Here is a 15576-nt window from a genome sequence, read left to right as displayed (position 1 = left end):
GGTGGAGAGACGGGGCTCCAGGGACATGGACTTAGCAGAGCCATGAAAATGAAACATGTGCACTTGCAGAGGGGGATGCTTTGAGGAAGCATGCTGATTCTGGCTGTAGAACCCCAGTAAGTCTCAGTAAAGTAGAATAACTGTGTCTCTCTGAAAGCAGGTATGAAAGATGGGGCTACACAACAGCATTGATTGGCAGTCTATATGAGGAGCAGTTAGACATTGGATGCCTTGCCTTCCCACTGTCCTCTATAGAGAAACTGAACCAGAGAGGCACCAGTCGTGGAAACACCAGCCTCAGTGGAGATAAAGGGAGAGGTGTTATACCGGAAACTACACTCCCCAGGTCCCTTTCTGGGCTCAGCTGCCATACCAACAGCCACATTTTACTTTCTAGGCATGAGATTAGAGGATGCATCTCTGAAAAGATGAAATGGCTTCAGAATAAAGATACATATATACTAATTTTCAGGAATTCTCCCAAAAGCAATGGCTAGAACTCCCAACGTGATTATCCTCCAGTGGCATCCACTCATTTGCAGGCTGCATCCAAGCTCAGAGTTTGTAGTCAGCTTTTGAGCAGCTCACTCTTAAATATAAATAGAAGCCAAGATCACCAGCCATTGTTTAGGTTCCTAAGTGGGTTTCCACTTGTCAAAGGGCAGGTCTGATTCACTTGGAAACCTGTGGGTTTAGAATGCCAAATTTATCCTCTAGCCACAGCTGATCTCTAAAGCAAGTCAACAGCCTAGAGCCCAGCAGTGTTCCTTTTTTTTTTTTTTTTTTTTTTTCTGGTTGTGCTGGGTCTTAGTTGCAGCAGACAGGCTCCTTAGTTGCAGCATGTGGGCTCCTTAGTTGTGGCATGCATGTGGGATCTAGTTCCCTGACCAGGGATCGAACCCGGGCCCCCTGCATTGGGAGCACAGTCTTAACCACTGCACCACCAGGGAAGTCCTGAGCCCACCACTCTTCTCATTGGTTCAGGCCACCTTCCAACCCACTCCTCTTTTATTGCAAAACTTGCCATCTCCTCCGATCACCCCCATCCAGGAATTACTTGAGTAGACAACATTCTTCCTTCCCTATCTGTCAAAATTCGGATTTACCATAATCCTTTTGAAAGTTGGTATGCTTACATGAACTTCTTAGCAAAACTCAATGGAAAATTAAGTATTGGTAACGCAGCTACATTTGAAAAGTTGCCAGCAACCCACTTTGGGGTTGATTGATCCATTTCTTGTGGTTTCCAAAAATTTGTACTTAAACCTCTCATAGGAAGTAACCTCTGGTTATTTATAGTTCTTTAATTTCTGAATAGATTTCTCAGCATCTTTTTTTTTTTTTTTAATTTATTTATTTATTTATTTTTGGCTGCTTTGGGTCTTCGTTGCTGCGCACAGGGTTTCCCTAGTTGTGGCGATCGGGGGCTACTCTTTGTTGCAGTGTGCGGGCTTCTCATTGCGGTGGCTTCTCTTGTTGCGGAGCACGGGCTCTAGGCACACGGGCTTCAGTAGTTGTGGCTCGTGGGCTCTAGAGCGCAGGCTCAGTAGTTGTGGCGCACAGGCTTAGTTGCTCCGCAGCATGTGGGATCCTCCCGGACCGGGGCTCGAACCCATGTCCCCTGTATTGGCAGGCGGACTCCCAACCACTGCGCCACCAGGGAAGTCCCAGATTTCTCAGCATCTTTTAAAGTTACTAAATTAAGTTTCTAAGCTTTTAAACATTGAATAATACCTCAGGTAAGGCTTAATATTCCATTGCCCATCAAAGCTAGAAGCTTTTGAGTTCTTTTAGAGTATGCTGGAATACTTTAGCAAAGTGCTTTTGTCAAGGGAATGAAATGGTTGAAGATAGGAGGGGGGAGGGAATTTAGGAGCTAAAAGGGCAAATTAAAGAATACTTAAAGAATTCACTGTGATTCTTTTTTTTGCTTTAAGAAAGACACACAAGTAGAAATGCCAACATGTGAAAAGATAGTCATCCTTCCTCTTAACAGGAGAAATGCAAATGTAAAGCTATAACAAGATACCTATCACCATTAGCAGAGATGTTTTTAACTGATATACCTTGTGCTAGTGAAAGTGTGAGGAAACGGGGGCTCTCCATTGCTGGTGGCTGTATAAATTTGTACAAAACCAGAGGAGAACAATTTGTCAAAATCTGTCCAAATTTAAAGCACCCAAGATCTTTGACCCAGCAATTCTACTTCTGGGAATTTATTCTACAGATACTTCCTGTGTAGGAAATAGGGACATTTGGGATGGGGATATTTTTTACAGCATTGTTTGTGATAGCAGAGCCTGGAACAACCTAAATGGACATTAATCAGAGACTGGTAAGATACATCATATGGTTTGTCAAAATGATGAAATAACATGCAGCCATTTAAAAAAATAGGGCAATTCTATGTGTGCTAATATGGAATGATCTCCAAGATGTATGTTTAAGTAAAAAGAGCAAGGTGAAGATTAGTGTGTATATTATGCTACCATTTGTTTTTAAAAATAGAAAGTATAATGGGGAGTGACTGCTAATGACTATGGGTTTCTTTTTGGGGTGATAAAAATGTTCTGGAATTAGATAGTGGTGAAGGTTGTACAGCCTTATGAATATACTAAAATGCACTGAATTGTAAACTGGAAAATGGTAAATTTTATGGTATGTGAATTGTATGTCCATAAAAATACAAAGAAAGAAATAAAAGTTATACACCTATACACATAAAAAAATGAACTATTTCTAAAAGGATGTATTGAAAACTGGCAACAGAGATAGTTTGGGGAAGTGGGGAGAAAAGGATGGGAATGGAAGGGAAACACTGTTCACCTAATAAAGCAGTGCCTGCCTTTAAAATTGTGAAATATGTGCATGTATCACCTCATCAAAAAATTAATAAACTACTTTATAAAAAGGAGGAAATCTATTAATTACTAAATCTTCTTCAACAACATAAAAGCAAATTTCTAAAATTTTACCTGTAACTGCACAATTCCATTGTGATTTAACTTTAATTTTATTGTCAAGTTACCAAATGAAGAAGTATTTGAGAACATGAAAATATGCATGTTTAAAGTAATTTTTAAAGAAAATTGCAGTAGGTGTAAACTACTAGAGAAACTAGGCCATGCTAATTAGAAGGAATTAATTGGGTAATTGCATTTCACCTACTTAAATTCCCCCGTCACCTTTAATTGGAATAACTTTCCTCTTTACTTCCAGTCCCTAAACCATTATGTGGTATTGATAGTGTTGTGTAATAAGGTTCTGAATCCCACATCAAGAGTGGCTTTATTTCAGTGGAAGATTCCATAAACTCTATATGAGCTGATAATAATGGAAACAACCTTAAGATTATAGACAATGTGATTGAACCTAGTTAACTAAAAAGAGAGTCACTTTATCTGAATACACTGATACACTATTATAACTGATTAAGGTGATGTGAGCAGCCTTGAAGAGAAGACCAATAGGGAGGTAAAAATGCAGTTAGAGATTTTCTGCACAGCTTGGCAAGCAGTTTACTTAAGGCTGTCAGTGGTGCATGTATTTGATCATTTCTTATTCCTACACCCACGCCTTTTTTCCCCTAAGTGAAAATTTGTCCAAAGGATATTGAGTGACTCTTGAATTTCTTAGAAAAATAAATCTTGAGAAAACTAATTTGGAACAAAGAGATGTGTTTCCTACATGTGGAGACCAATGTAGAGGGAAAAAATTCCATTCCCTAATTTAAGTATTAGCACAATGAATAGATTCATATTTTGCTTTTTCTCCTATTGCTTTCACAAGGAGAAATGTGCATGAAATAGAGAAACTCTTATAGGAGAGAGGAAATCTACTTCACATGTATTTGTTTTAGATACATAACCAAAGAAGATGTTGCTGTAGCCTCAATGGACAAGGTGAAGAATGATGGGGGCCATGTCCGTCTGATCACAAAGGGGTCCAGGCCAGGGGGCCCTTCTACAAAGTAAGGGGTTTTTCTTACTTGTCAGGCATAGTAGTACTAAGACTATTCCTTTAAATTTATGCTTTCATTTTTGTAATGATACTTTACCTTTGTGTGGCCACTTTACAGGTTACAAAAAGCTTTTACAATGTAATAGCTCTTCTATCCTCCTAGCAACCCTGTGAGGCTCCTGATGCCCTCATCTTAGAAATTAGAGGTAAAGAAGGATCCTGAGACCAGGTGGGTCAAGTGACCTGCCCCAGGCCACTAGACGCTAGGAGAACTGAGATCAAATCTGGGCTCTGCCCCCCAATCTTGAGTTCTTACTATCATAAAAAGTTTTTCTTCTAACACTCTAACAAACAGCCATGGAAAATGAGCAAAGCAGCTATTGTAATTCCCATGTAGGACTTTTCAACAAAATTGAGTAATGTACCTTTTCCTTTTATTCTAACAAATGGAGTTTATGTCCTACCATGTTTCATCTCTAATTTTAATTCTATCAACTCAGAGTTTACCCATAGGAGGTGCGTATTTAGCAAGTCTCCTGTTCTAATTCCTATCAGCACTGTTAGCTCCCTGGCTCTGTCACTTAATGGATATGAATGATCTTTTTCCTGAAGGCCAGCAGAGGCCGGAAGAGAGTGTTCCTGGAAGCCTTGGTAACGGCCTCTCGGTCCTAATGAGGTGTGTGACCTGACACATCTAGAGAGAGCAAGGTAGCCACTAACTTTAGCTGAGGTTTTCCATCACCCTGTCCTTTCCCAGCCTAAAGAAGCATTTTCTAACTTCTCATTTTCCTTCTCAAGAGTCTGAGTGTGTAACTTGAAGACATCTAAGTTCCCAAGAGAGGCAGCATATTTGTTTGCAAATTTATTTCTTTGAACACAACATTCTTTCTTTTACTTGCCGTGGAATAGAGAGTGCCAACTATAGCTATTTCATTTCCACACCGAATCACAAAATCTGTGGGCCCTATGTTTACTGTTTATCAGTATAGAAACTTTGAAGACCTTTAAATGAAAATTTAATTTTTAAATAAAAATTACTTAGAATAGAGTAAGCCTTCATTAGTTACCTAATCAATATTTTGCTCATTCTAGAGAATTTTTTGAAGATGGAGCTTGTGTCCCATTTCTAAATCCTGGCACAGCCCGAGCTGATCTCACTCTGAAACCTTCTACATCCAAAGGCTATTTGCAAGCTGTGGATAATGAAGGAAATCCACTTTGCCTTCGCTGTCAGCAACCCACTTGCCAAAGTAAGCAAGAGCGTAAAGCAAATGCTTGGGATTCACGGTTTTGCTCTCTGAAATGTCAGGAGGAGTTTTGGATTCGATCTAATAACAGTTACCTGCGAGCCAAAGTATTTGAAATTGAACATGGCATGTGTCAGCTATGTAATCTGAATGCACAAGAACTCTTTTTACGTCTGAGAGATGCCCCTAAAAGTCAGAGGAAGAATCTTCTGGATATTACCTGGACCTCAAAGCTCCCATTAGAACAGGTAAATTATAATCTTGTGACTGATAGAAGGCAACATTGCACTGAGTGATGCATACTGACTCTAACTTTCTTTTTTTAAACTTTTTTAATATGGGAATTTTCAAATACGTATACAAAAGTAGAGAGAATGATGGACCCACATACCCATCACTCAACTTTAACAGTTATCAACATTTTGCCATTCATCTTCATCTGTCCCTCACCTCAATTCTTTCTCTCTCCTGGAATTATTTTAAACCAAATTCCAGACAGCATTTCATTTCACCCTTAAATACTTTCATTATGTATGTCTCACAGATAAAGACTTTCTTTCTCCCTCCCCCCCTTTTTCTTTCTCCCTTTTATTATTTATTTATTTATTCTTTTAATTGAAGTATAGTTGATTTACAATGTTGTGTTAATTACTACTGTACAGCAAAGTGACTCAATTATACATATATATACATTCTTTTTTAATATTCTTTTCCATTATGGTTTATCATAGGTCTGTCTCTCTTTTAAATATCCCAATATCCATTATCACACCCAACACAATTATAATTCCGCAATTATAATAAGTCCGTGTCTGGTTTCCCATATTGTCTCAGAAATGTCTTTTTACAATTGCTTTCTTCAAATTAGGATCAAAATATGATCCACACATTGCATTTGGTCATTACGCCTTTTACGTTCCATTTAATCTGTAATATCACCCCATCCCTTTTTACACCATAAATTGTTAACATTTGCCTTTAGGATTTCCCACATTCTGGATTTGTCTCCCTGTATCCTCATGATGTTCTCTGACATGTTCCTCTATCCCCCTGATTTCCTGAATAATGGTTATAAGATCTAGAGGTTTAATTATATTCTGACTAGACTATTTGGGGAAGAGACCTTAACAGATGGTACATTGCATTGAGAGGCACTTATGGTATGCTTGTTTCACTTTTCACGGTGTTAATATTGAATGACAAGGGGTAAACAGATAACCCCCAAAATGTAGTCATTACAATGAGAAGAAAACTTATATATGTTTATCCCATTGTAAAATGCAATTCATGACAAAAATAGTAGTCTTAGCACACTATTCTCAGAATTTATTTTGACTCCCAAAACTCAGTTGGATTTCCAGTGTTGTGATCTAATAAGTACTAAATTTCAAACTAGAGCAAAATGTGTAATTTTGTAGTAAGCTTAGTTTTGAAAAAAATCACTCTCCGTCTGCTAAAATATTGGATAAGTTCCAGCCAGGTAGTCAAATCTTATAGTTTTATTTACCTAGTATTGCTGAATCATGACAGAATTAATAAGCATTTCTGCAAAGATGAATTATTAGCATGACTTTGTTAGGGAAATACACTCTTCCCCTAATGTTATCCAGAGTTCCTGAAAGATCCTTTGGTCTAACTGGTGAGGGTCATGTCACACCCATCCCAGAGATGTCAGCCAGACTCCAGTTACTGGCTGCTGCCTCCATGTGGAGGCTTCCGGAAGACACACAATGAAATGACTCAAGAACATCTTGAAAACAGTCTGTCCAAGAATGCAGAAGTAACACAGTATACATCTAAAAGAGAAGCGTTCCGAGAATAAGGAGCACCACAGGGCCCACATGGAATGACCAGCGGGAGAGGGAGTGATTCTTTCTGGAGGTGAGTTTAGGATGTTGAAGACTGGCCCCAAGTGATTCCGAATTACTGGGAAGAATAAAGAAGCACCTTCTGGATCACAGAATCTGTCCGAATGGAGACTGCTTGGCACAAAAGAATCGGTTACAAAAGACAGAACCAAAATGGATTTTTTTTTCCTAAGAATATGCCATTTGCTTGATGCACAAGACTGCCATATGAAGCGTCCTCTAACAATGCCAACCTCAAAAATCAAAATCATTATATATCTTCTAACAGAAGTTGGGAAGTTCAGTATAGAAGAGAAAGTCAGTCCATCTGTAACAGAGTTAAGGTGGACAAAGGTTATTGCTCCAATTTGCTGCTTCCTGGGGCTGCTCTTGGGCCAGACACTGCTGTTAAGGTCCCTGAGCCATCCATGGGCCTGACAACTTTCCTAAAGCACTTTAGAGCTATGTCACAGATTCCCATGGCCAGCAGCCTTGAAGTTGATTATAATATCTTCCTTGTTCAAGACTAAGGAACAAGGAAGATATTATAATATCGTCTTCACACTCGTCTTTCTTTGTGATATTTAAACAACTCTACACTGCTATGTTGTGAGCTGGTTTTACTACCTCAGATAAAATGCTAAAATACATCCCGTTCGAATGTAGGTTATCATTCGTTAAATATGAAGTATGCATATACGGACTGGCCTAAATAGTGGCTGCTTTAAATGAACATCTTTGTTTATTCCAAATATGCAAGCTACAGAGATTTGTTCTAGAAATTTTATTCCAGTCCATGTAACTTAGGAGGTTCCCAGGTAATAGCATAAAAGTTCTGGGTGATCACTATTAATATTAAACTGTCATTGGTATAGTAACAAATGCATTTAGGTCAACAATTAAAAGACTGTGTGAGTCAGTAATATTCAGAAGTTTTTCATTTCTAATCTGTTCTTATTTTTTTCTCAGTTTTGTTTTAGTGACTATATAAACTAGCTCAAAGGTGCAGAAGCAATTGATTTTTCCCAGTCTGTCAGAAGGCTTGGTATTTTATACTTGCTTGTAATTTTTTCAAAATGGGTTAGGTAAGGGGAGGGGGGAAACCTTTTTCAGAAACATTTTTTATTGCTTTCAAATTGCTAACCTAGAGGGTTTTTCCTACTCACAATAAAAGCTATAAAAAACCATCTTAATGTATTTTTCCCTGTGATTCTGCTGTGTGAACATGATTGCACAATGCAAACCCAACAGTTCCCACAGTGTATGTTGAAAATTGCTGAGCTTGTGTTCTTATTGCAGCTTAATGAAATGATAAGAAACCCAGGGGAAGGGCATTTCTGGCAGGTGGACCACATCAAGCCAGTGTCTGGTGGAGGAGGACAGTGCTCTCTGGACAACCTGCAGACCCTCTGCACAATCTGTCACAAAGAGGTCAGTGAAGCTCGCAGACACATTTGACTCCATCTTGAGATATTAAATTGAAAATTGTGCATACAGGTGTGGAAGATTACGTGTGTGAATCTATATCCCTAGTCTGGGATCCGAGATGTATTTTATTATTTTCATCACTTAACACTTGAGTTTTCTCTTGGGGCCTATGCAAGTTCTCAGTCACAGATGAAAAAGAAAGTGCTTCCCTTTCTATTCATTCTAGGACCAGGAAATTTTCACCACCACCTAGAAGAAAATGAATACAACTTACATATTGCATAGTCTTGAAAAGATCCAGATCCTCAAACTAGAAGTTTAGTAAATGGGGACAGTGACATATGTTTGCATCTGCAGCTAAATATGTCCTGAAATATCTGAGAACATTAATAAATTATCTCTAGGACCAACTCAGTTCAACATGCAAACGTTACACTGCTGACCTAAATGTGAAACCTGTTAACCTTGGTACATCTTGGAGAAATTACCTATTGCTTAAGAGGAGAGGAAAAGAATGACATAATATTGTCTGTCAACTAGGATGAATTTTTAACAGGCAGTTCAGCAAAACGTCATAGGATCTGCCTCTTGAGATATAATCTTAGAAAGAAGCATACATTCAATATGCAACTTTGTATCCAACTTTTTTTAATTATGGCAACATTTAAGCATTTTCCCATTCCCATGATAAGCATTCAGTGTTTATCATCTGAAATGGCTGCATATTGTCCTATTGAATACGTTTCTACTGTGGTTTATTCAGCCATTCCCATACTGATGAACATTGAAGTTGTTTACATTTTTTTGGTTCATATACGCAGTGCTGCCAACTGCGTTTTTTTGTATACAATTTTTTACATTTTGAGGTTGTTCCTTAAGATAGATTCTCAGATGTAAAAATCACTGAGTCAAGTGTTTAGATATTTTTGAGGCTGTAGGAGATAAATTTTCTCCAAGCTGTTTTCCAAAGGACTACGGTCATATACGCTCCTTCCACCCCAGCAGTGAACGGGAGTGCCCGTTTAACTGTACTTGTTATTGCTGATGTGGTGAGAGAAGAATTATTGTGTTTACAGAAGACCCTGATGTTTGTAAAAATGCTAATTAATTGTATTACACCTTTTTTTTTCTTTCATTTTTTGGCCGTGCCATGCGCTCTATGGGATCTTAGTTCCCCGACCAGGGAGCAAACCCATGCACCCTGCGTTGGAAGCATGGAGTCTTAACCACTGGACCACCAGGGAAGTCCTACACTTTTGAGAACTGTTCAGATCCTTTGCCAGTGTTCATATCATATGAGCACTTTCTTAGCCTCCTTTTAATATTTCAGATTTCTCAATTTCTTCACAAACATAATATTTACATAAACGGGATCATCTCATAAGCAGGGCTTTTTATTTATTTTTAGTTTTAACCTTTTTTCTCTACTTACCCCTTCCACCTGGATCACTTCACATGTACATGGACTTCAGCTGGGGAAAAAAAGTCATTTGATTTCTCAGCTGTGCAAATTATTAGCACATTCAAGACCTATAAGAAAATGAAGATATAGCAAAAGAGAATGCTGCACCTTCTGTAATCACTTTTTCAGAGTCTTATGAAAAACTTTATTTGAGGGAGCAGCAGAAGAGTCCAGTTCTGTTCTGTCTCATTTTGGTTTTTTGCGTTGGCTTGGCTGTTGGGTTGGGAAAGGCTTCAGATCCCAGAGAACAGGAGGTGGGTGGGCCCTGCACACACTGCATTCTGGGAAATTGCCATGTGGCTGAGGGGAATCACGGCCTCCCCTAGTCCCCAAATGAGGTATTTACCATCTCACTGGGTAGCAAGACAGCCCCCAAAGCTGTGCAGTTTCTCCTCAGCATCTGGTCCTAAGTGAACCTACGACCTCAGAGCTACTGGAGTCCTCTGCTTGTGGCTTAGTAACGCCCTAATTGCAAAGCACTGGTAAATGAGTGTGTTGATAATGTAGATTTTTTTAACACTAACAGAATACAAAGAGTTTTTGAGTTTCTGTAGCTAGTACTTTTTTTCTAACATATGTACACATGCTTTTTTTTTTTTTTTAAACTCTTAGAGAACTGCGAGACAAGCCAAGGAAAGAAGTCAGGTGAGAAGACAATCTCTAGCATCAAAGCATGGATCAGACATCACACGATATTTAGTAAAGAAATGAAGTATAAACATTTTTGAATAGAAGATGTATGGTTCGTATGTGGAGAATTCAACGTAAATTATTTTTCATGTTAGTGTAATTTTTTTTAATATAATTTTATTGACTGCGTTGGATCTTTGTTAATGCAAGCAGGCTTTCTCTAGTTGTGGCGAGCGGGGGCTACTCTTCGTTGCAGTGCGCAGGCTTCTCATTGTAGTGGCTTCTCTTGCTGCGGAGCACGGGCTCTAGGCACACGGGCTTCTGTAGTTGTGGCTCACAGGCTCAGTAGTTGTGGCTTGCAGGCTCTAGAGCACAGGCTCAGTAGTTGTGCACGGGTTTAGTTGCTCCATGGCATGTGGGATCTTCCCGGACCAGGGCTCGAACCTGTGTCCCCTGCATTGGCAGGCAGATTCTTAACCACTGCACTACCAAGGAAGCCCTAGTGTAATATTTTAAGAATGAAAATTTTCAGAACAAAAATCAATACTTCCACTTCCCTTTTCATCTTTAAAGCTTTTTGTGTTCAATAGCTTTTGAACGTTCTTAACAGAAAATGAGATACAATACTAAATATTTCTATGATCTTCTTGATTTCGTGCACACTCTCAATTATGTTTCGGTAAGGTTTTGTTAAGCTTTCCATTCCTTTGACTGTACCTTAATCAATCACAGTATTATGCATAGATTGTTTTTGAAAAATATACTCTCAATTAGTTGAAAAATGCTGCTGGATTAGTATTGGTTCTGGACTGCTGTGTGTCTAAATTGTAAAACCATAAGGGAAATTTTGGAAGCAAATCATCATCATTTAGGACTTCTGGGCCAATTGTGACCTGCCTGCTTAGTATGCAAGAGAGACTCTTGTTCACTAAATGCCTCCAAAATGGGATTGGGGTACACATTTTGAATGTTGTCTTCTTTGTTTTATTTCTTAGCCAATTGTCTATTGAAAAGGTGCTTTTGAAAATAAGCTAATTGGACCCATGGTGTTTGTGGACAAATCCAGGGGTTCTGGCTAAAGTAACTGTTAAAAATGTTTAAAAACTGAAAACATAAAATGCCACTTAAACTTCATATTTTAGTTAGTTTGTTTTAATGCATAAATCTAGGCATACTGTCAAAGCACCCTTTGTCTCCTGGTTACCATTTTTTGTTCTTAAAATCCTGTTTTATTAAAAGTGTATTCCTGGAACCTCTTTTAAAGGGAATGATGATGATAAAACACTTTATACTGAAACATGATCAGATGGAGATATATGTTAAAAAAAAGTGCAAGGGTAATATTAAAATGTGATTGATTGATATTCAAAAATAAAAGAGTGATGGTAAAAGAAAACCAAGGCATAATCCTGCAGTATGTCAGAATCATGAGAGCAAACAGTCAGAACTCCACAAAATACAGGGCCAAGGAATAACTACATTCACAAAAGGCCTGTTTGTAAATACTGGTTAGATGTAAACCACATTAGTTTGAGCACTCTTTAGTTTTAATTAGTAGCTAGTATTTTACAACATAGAGGACTTTTATTTTTATAAATATTATACAATCATGAACCTTACGGAGTTTTTATTAAGTTTACAATATTTCATTGTATGAGATCAAATAGTATTGTTCATTTTATAAATTAGTTGGTCTTTCTTTGGCCTCCTTTCTGCTTTGCTGGTCAGGCTTTTTGCAGTTTTCTGCCTCATTGCCAGGGTAACCTAGGATTCCTCACAGCTGAGAGCTGAGAAGCCAGCACACTGCTTTTCCTCCAGCATGAGGTGTCTGCGAGTGAGACTTTGGTCTAAGTAGGTCAGATTTGAGTGGAGCTTGCTCTTTAGATCAAACTAAAGTGGTAATTCTAGGGAGAAAATTCTTAGATGTAGGAACTGTATGATGGTTTAAGAAGGAATGACTCATGAAGATGGTTTCTCTCTTTGCCAGATTTCAAAATTCCAATCAGTTAAAAATGCTATAAGAGCATCAAAAAAATTAAAGTAGTTAGTTAGGAATATATTTAACCAAGAAGGTGAAAGATTTTGTACACTGAAACTGCAAGTCTTTAGAGAAAGAAATTGAAGAAGACACAAACAAATGGAAAAAATTCCATGTTCATGGATCAGACAAATAAATATTGTTAAAATATCCACACCACCTGAAGTAATCTACAGATTCAATGCAATCCCTATCAAAATTCCAATGGCGTTTTCAAGTAGAAAAAAATCGTAAAATTTGTATGGAACCATAAATGATCGCAAATAGCCAAATCAATCTTAAGAAGAACAAAGGTGGAGGTATCATTCTTCTGCCCATTTTTTTGATTGGGTTGTTTTTTAGATATTGAGCTGCATAAGCTGTTTGTATATTTTGGAGATTAATCCCTTGTTGGTTGTTTCATTTGCAAATATTTTCTCCCATTCTGAGGGTTGTCTTGTCTTTTTATTTATGGTTTCCTTTGCTTTGCAAAAGATTTTAAGTTTAATTAGGTCCTATTTGTTTATTTTTATTACTCTAGAAAGTGGATCAAAAAAGATATTGCTGCGATTTATGTAAAAAAGTGGTCTGCCTCTGTTTTCCTCTAAGAGTTTTATAGTGTCCGGCCTTACATTTAGGTCTTTGATACATTTTGAGTTTATTTTTGTGTGTGGTGTTAGAGAATGTTCTAATTTCATTCTTTTACATGTTGCTGTCCAGTTTTCCCAGCACCACTTATTGTAAAGACTGTCTTTTCTCCATTGTATATTCTTGTCTTGTTTGTCATGGATTAATTGACCATAGGTGCGTGGGTTTTTTTTTTAATTTTATTGAATTATAGTTGATTTACAATTTTGTGTTAGTTTCAGATATACAGCAAAGGGGATTCAGTTTTACATATATGTATATTCATTCTTTTTCAGATTCTTTGCTTATATAGGTTATCACAGAATATTGAGTAGAATTCCCTGTGCCATATACTAGGTCCTTGTTGGTTATCTATCTTATGTAGAGTAAGTAGTGTGTGTATGTTAATCCTAAGCTCCTGATTTATCCCTCCCCACCACGTTTCCCCTTTGGTAACCATAAATTTGTTTTCAATATCTGTAAGTCTGTTTTGTAAATAAGTTCATTTGTATCATTTTTTAAATTAGATTCCACGTATGAGTGATTTTATATGATATTTGTCTTTCTCTGTCTGACTTACTTCATTTAGTATGATAATCTCTAGGTCCATCCATGTTGTTGCAAATGGCATTATTTTGTTCCCTTTTGTGGCTGAGTAATATTCCATTGTATAAATGTACCACATCTTCTTTATCCATGTCTCTGTCAGTGGACATTTAGTTTGTTTCCATGTCTTGGCTGTTGGAAATAGTGCTGCAATAAACATTGGGGTGCATGTATCTTTTCTAATTATGGTTTTCTCCAGATATATGCCCAGTAGTGGGATTGCTAGGTCATATGGTAATTCTATTTTTAGTTTTTTAAGGAACCTCCATACTGTTCTCCATAGTGGCTGCACCAATTTACATTCCCACCAACAGTGCAAGAGGGTTTCCTTTTCTCCACACCCTCTCCAGCATTTATTGTTTGTAAACTTTTGATGATAGCCATTCTGACTGGTGTGAAGTGATACCTCATTGTAGTTTTGATTTGCATTTCACTAATGATTAGTGATGTTGAGCATCCTTTCATGTGTTTGTTGGCAATCTGTATATCTTCTTTGGAGAAATGTGTATTTGGGTCTTCTGCCCATTTTGGGATTGGGTTGTGTTTTTTTTGGTTTTTGTTTTTGGTATTGAGCTATTTGAGCTGTTTGTATATTTTGGAGATTAATCCCTTTGTAGTTTGCTTTGTTTGCAAATATTTTCTCCCATTCTGTGGGTTGTCTTTTCGTTTTCTTTATGGTTTCCTTTGCTGTGCAAAAGCTTTTAAGTTTAATTAAGTCCCATTTTTTTATTTTTGTTTTAATTTCTGTTACTCTAGGAGGTGGGTCAAAAAAGATCTTGCTGTCAGTTTTCCCAGCACCACTTATTGAAGAGACTGTCTTTTCTCCATTGTATATTCTTACCTCCTTTGTCACAGACTCATTGATCATAGGTGTCTGGGTTTATTTCTGAGCTTCCTATCTAGTTCCACTGAATTTTGTCAAAAGCTTTTTCTGCATCTATTGAGATGATCATATGGTTTTTATTGTTCAGTTTGTTAATGTGGTGTATCACACTGATTGATTGATTTGCGGATATTGAAAATAAATAAAATATATAAATTTTTAAAAAATCTATTACGATTTGATTTATAGCCTAGTATATATATGATCTATCCTGGAGAATGTCCCATGTGCCCCTGAGAAGTATGTATATTCTGTTATTTGGGGGTAGAATGTTCTGTATATTTATGTTAGATCTAGTTGGTTTATTGTATTGTTTTCTTTCTCCTGACAATGAAAACAAGTCTTCGTCTTTTTTTTTTTTGGCTGCATTGGGTCTTTGTTGCTGCATGCGGGCTTCCTCTAGTTGCGGCAAGCAGGGGCTACTCTTCATTGTGGTGCACAGGCTTCTCACTGCAGTGGCTTCTCTTATTGTGACGCACAGGCTCTAGCTGCACGGACTTCAGTAGTTGCAGCATATGGGCTCAGTATTTGTGGCATGCAGGCCCTAGAGCGCACAGGCTTCAATAGTTGAGGTGTGTGGGCTCAGTAGTTGTGGCACGCAAGCTCTAGGGTGCGTGGGCTTCAGTAGTTGAGGCATATGGGCTCAGTAGTCGCAGCGCACAGGCTCTAGGGCACGCAGGCTTCAGTAGTTGTGGTGCATGGGCTCAGCAGCTGTGGTGTGTGGGCTCTAGAGCACAGGCTCGGTAGTTGTGGCACGCAGGCTTAGTTGTTCCACAGCATGTGGGATCTTCCCAGACCAGGGATCAAACCCGTGTCCCCTGCATTGGCAAGCAGATTCTTAACTACTGCACCACCAGGGCAGTCCATAA

The 15576-nt window shown here is 38.1% G+C and overlaps 1 protein-coding gene across 5 annotated transcripts in view; it reads left to right on the top strand.

Moving 5' to 3' along the window:
* Nucleotides 1-15576, top strand: part of ZRANB3 (zinc finger RANBP2-type containing 3) — a 374344-nt gene that overhangs the window by 255108 nt on the left and 103660 nt on the right. For 4 of the 5 annotated variants that reach the window (XM_055087541.1, XM_055087543.1, XM_028477393.2 and 1 more), the window contains 4 exons: nucleotides 3860-3970; nucleotides 5053-5455; nucleotides 8354-8485; nucleotides 10557-10589. In XM_055087541.1, the coding sequence (XP_054943516.1) occupies nucleotides 3860-3970; nucleotides 5053-5455; nucleotides 8354-8485; nucleotides 10557-10589 (679 nt within the window). Of the gene's footprint in view, nucleotides 1-3859; nucleotides 3971-5052; nucleotides 5456-8353; nucleotides 8486-10556; nucleotides 14583-15576 lie in introns of those variants that run through there. The other variant, XM_028477390.2, reaches the window with a different exon arrangement.

Source organism: Physeter macrocephalus, chromosome 2, assembly GCF_002837175.3.
Source record: "Physeter macrocephalus isolate SW-GA chromosome 2, ASM283717v5, whole genome shotgun sequence".
Classification (NCBI taxonomy): Eukaryota; Metazoa; Chordata; class Mammalia; order Artiodactyla; family Physeteridae; genus Physeter; species Physeter macrocephalus.
Note: the sequence above shows the minus strand (reverse complement) of the source record. Positions and strands in the feature narration are given on the sequence as shown.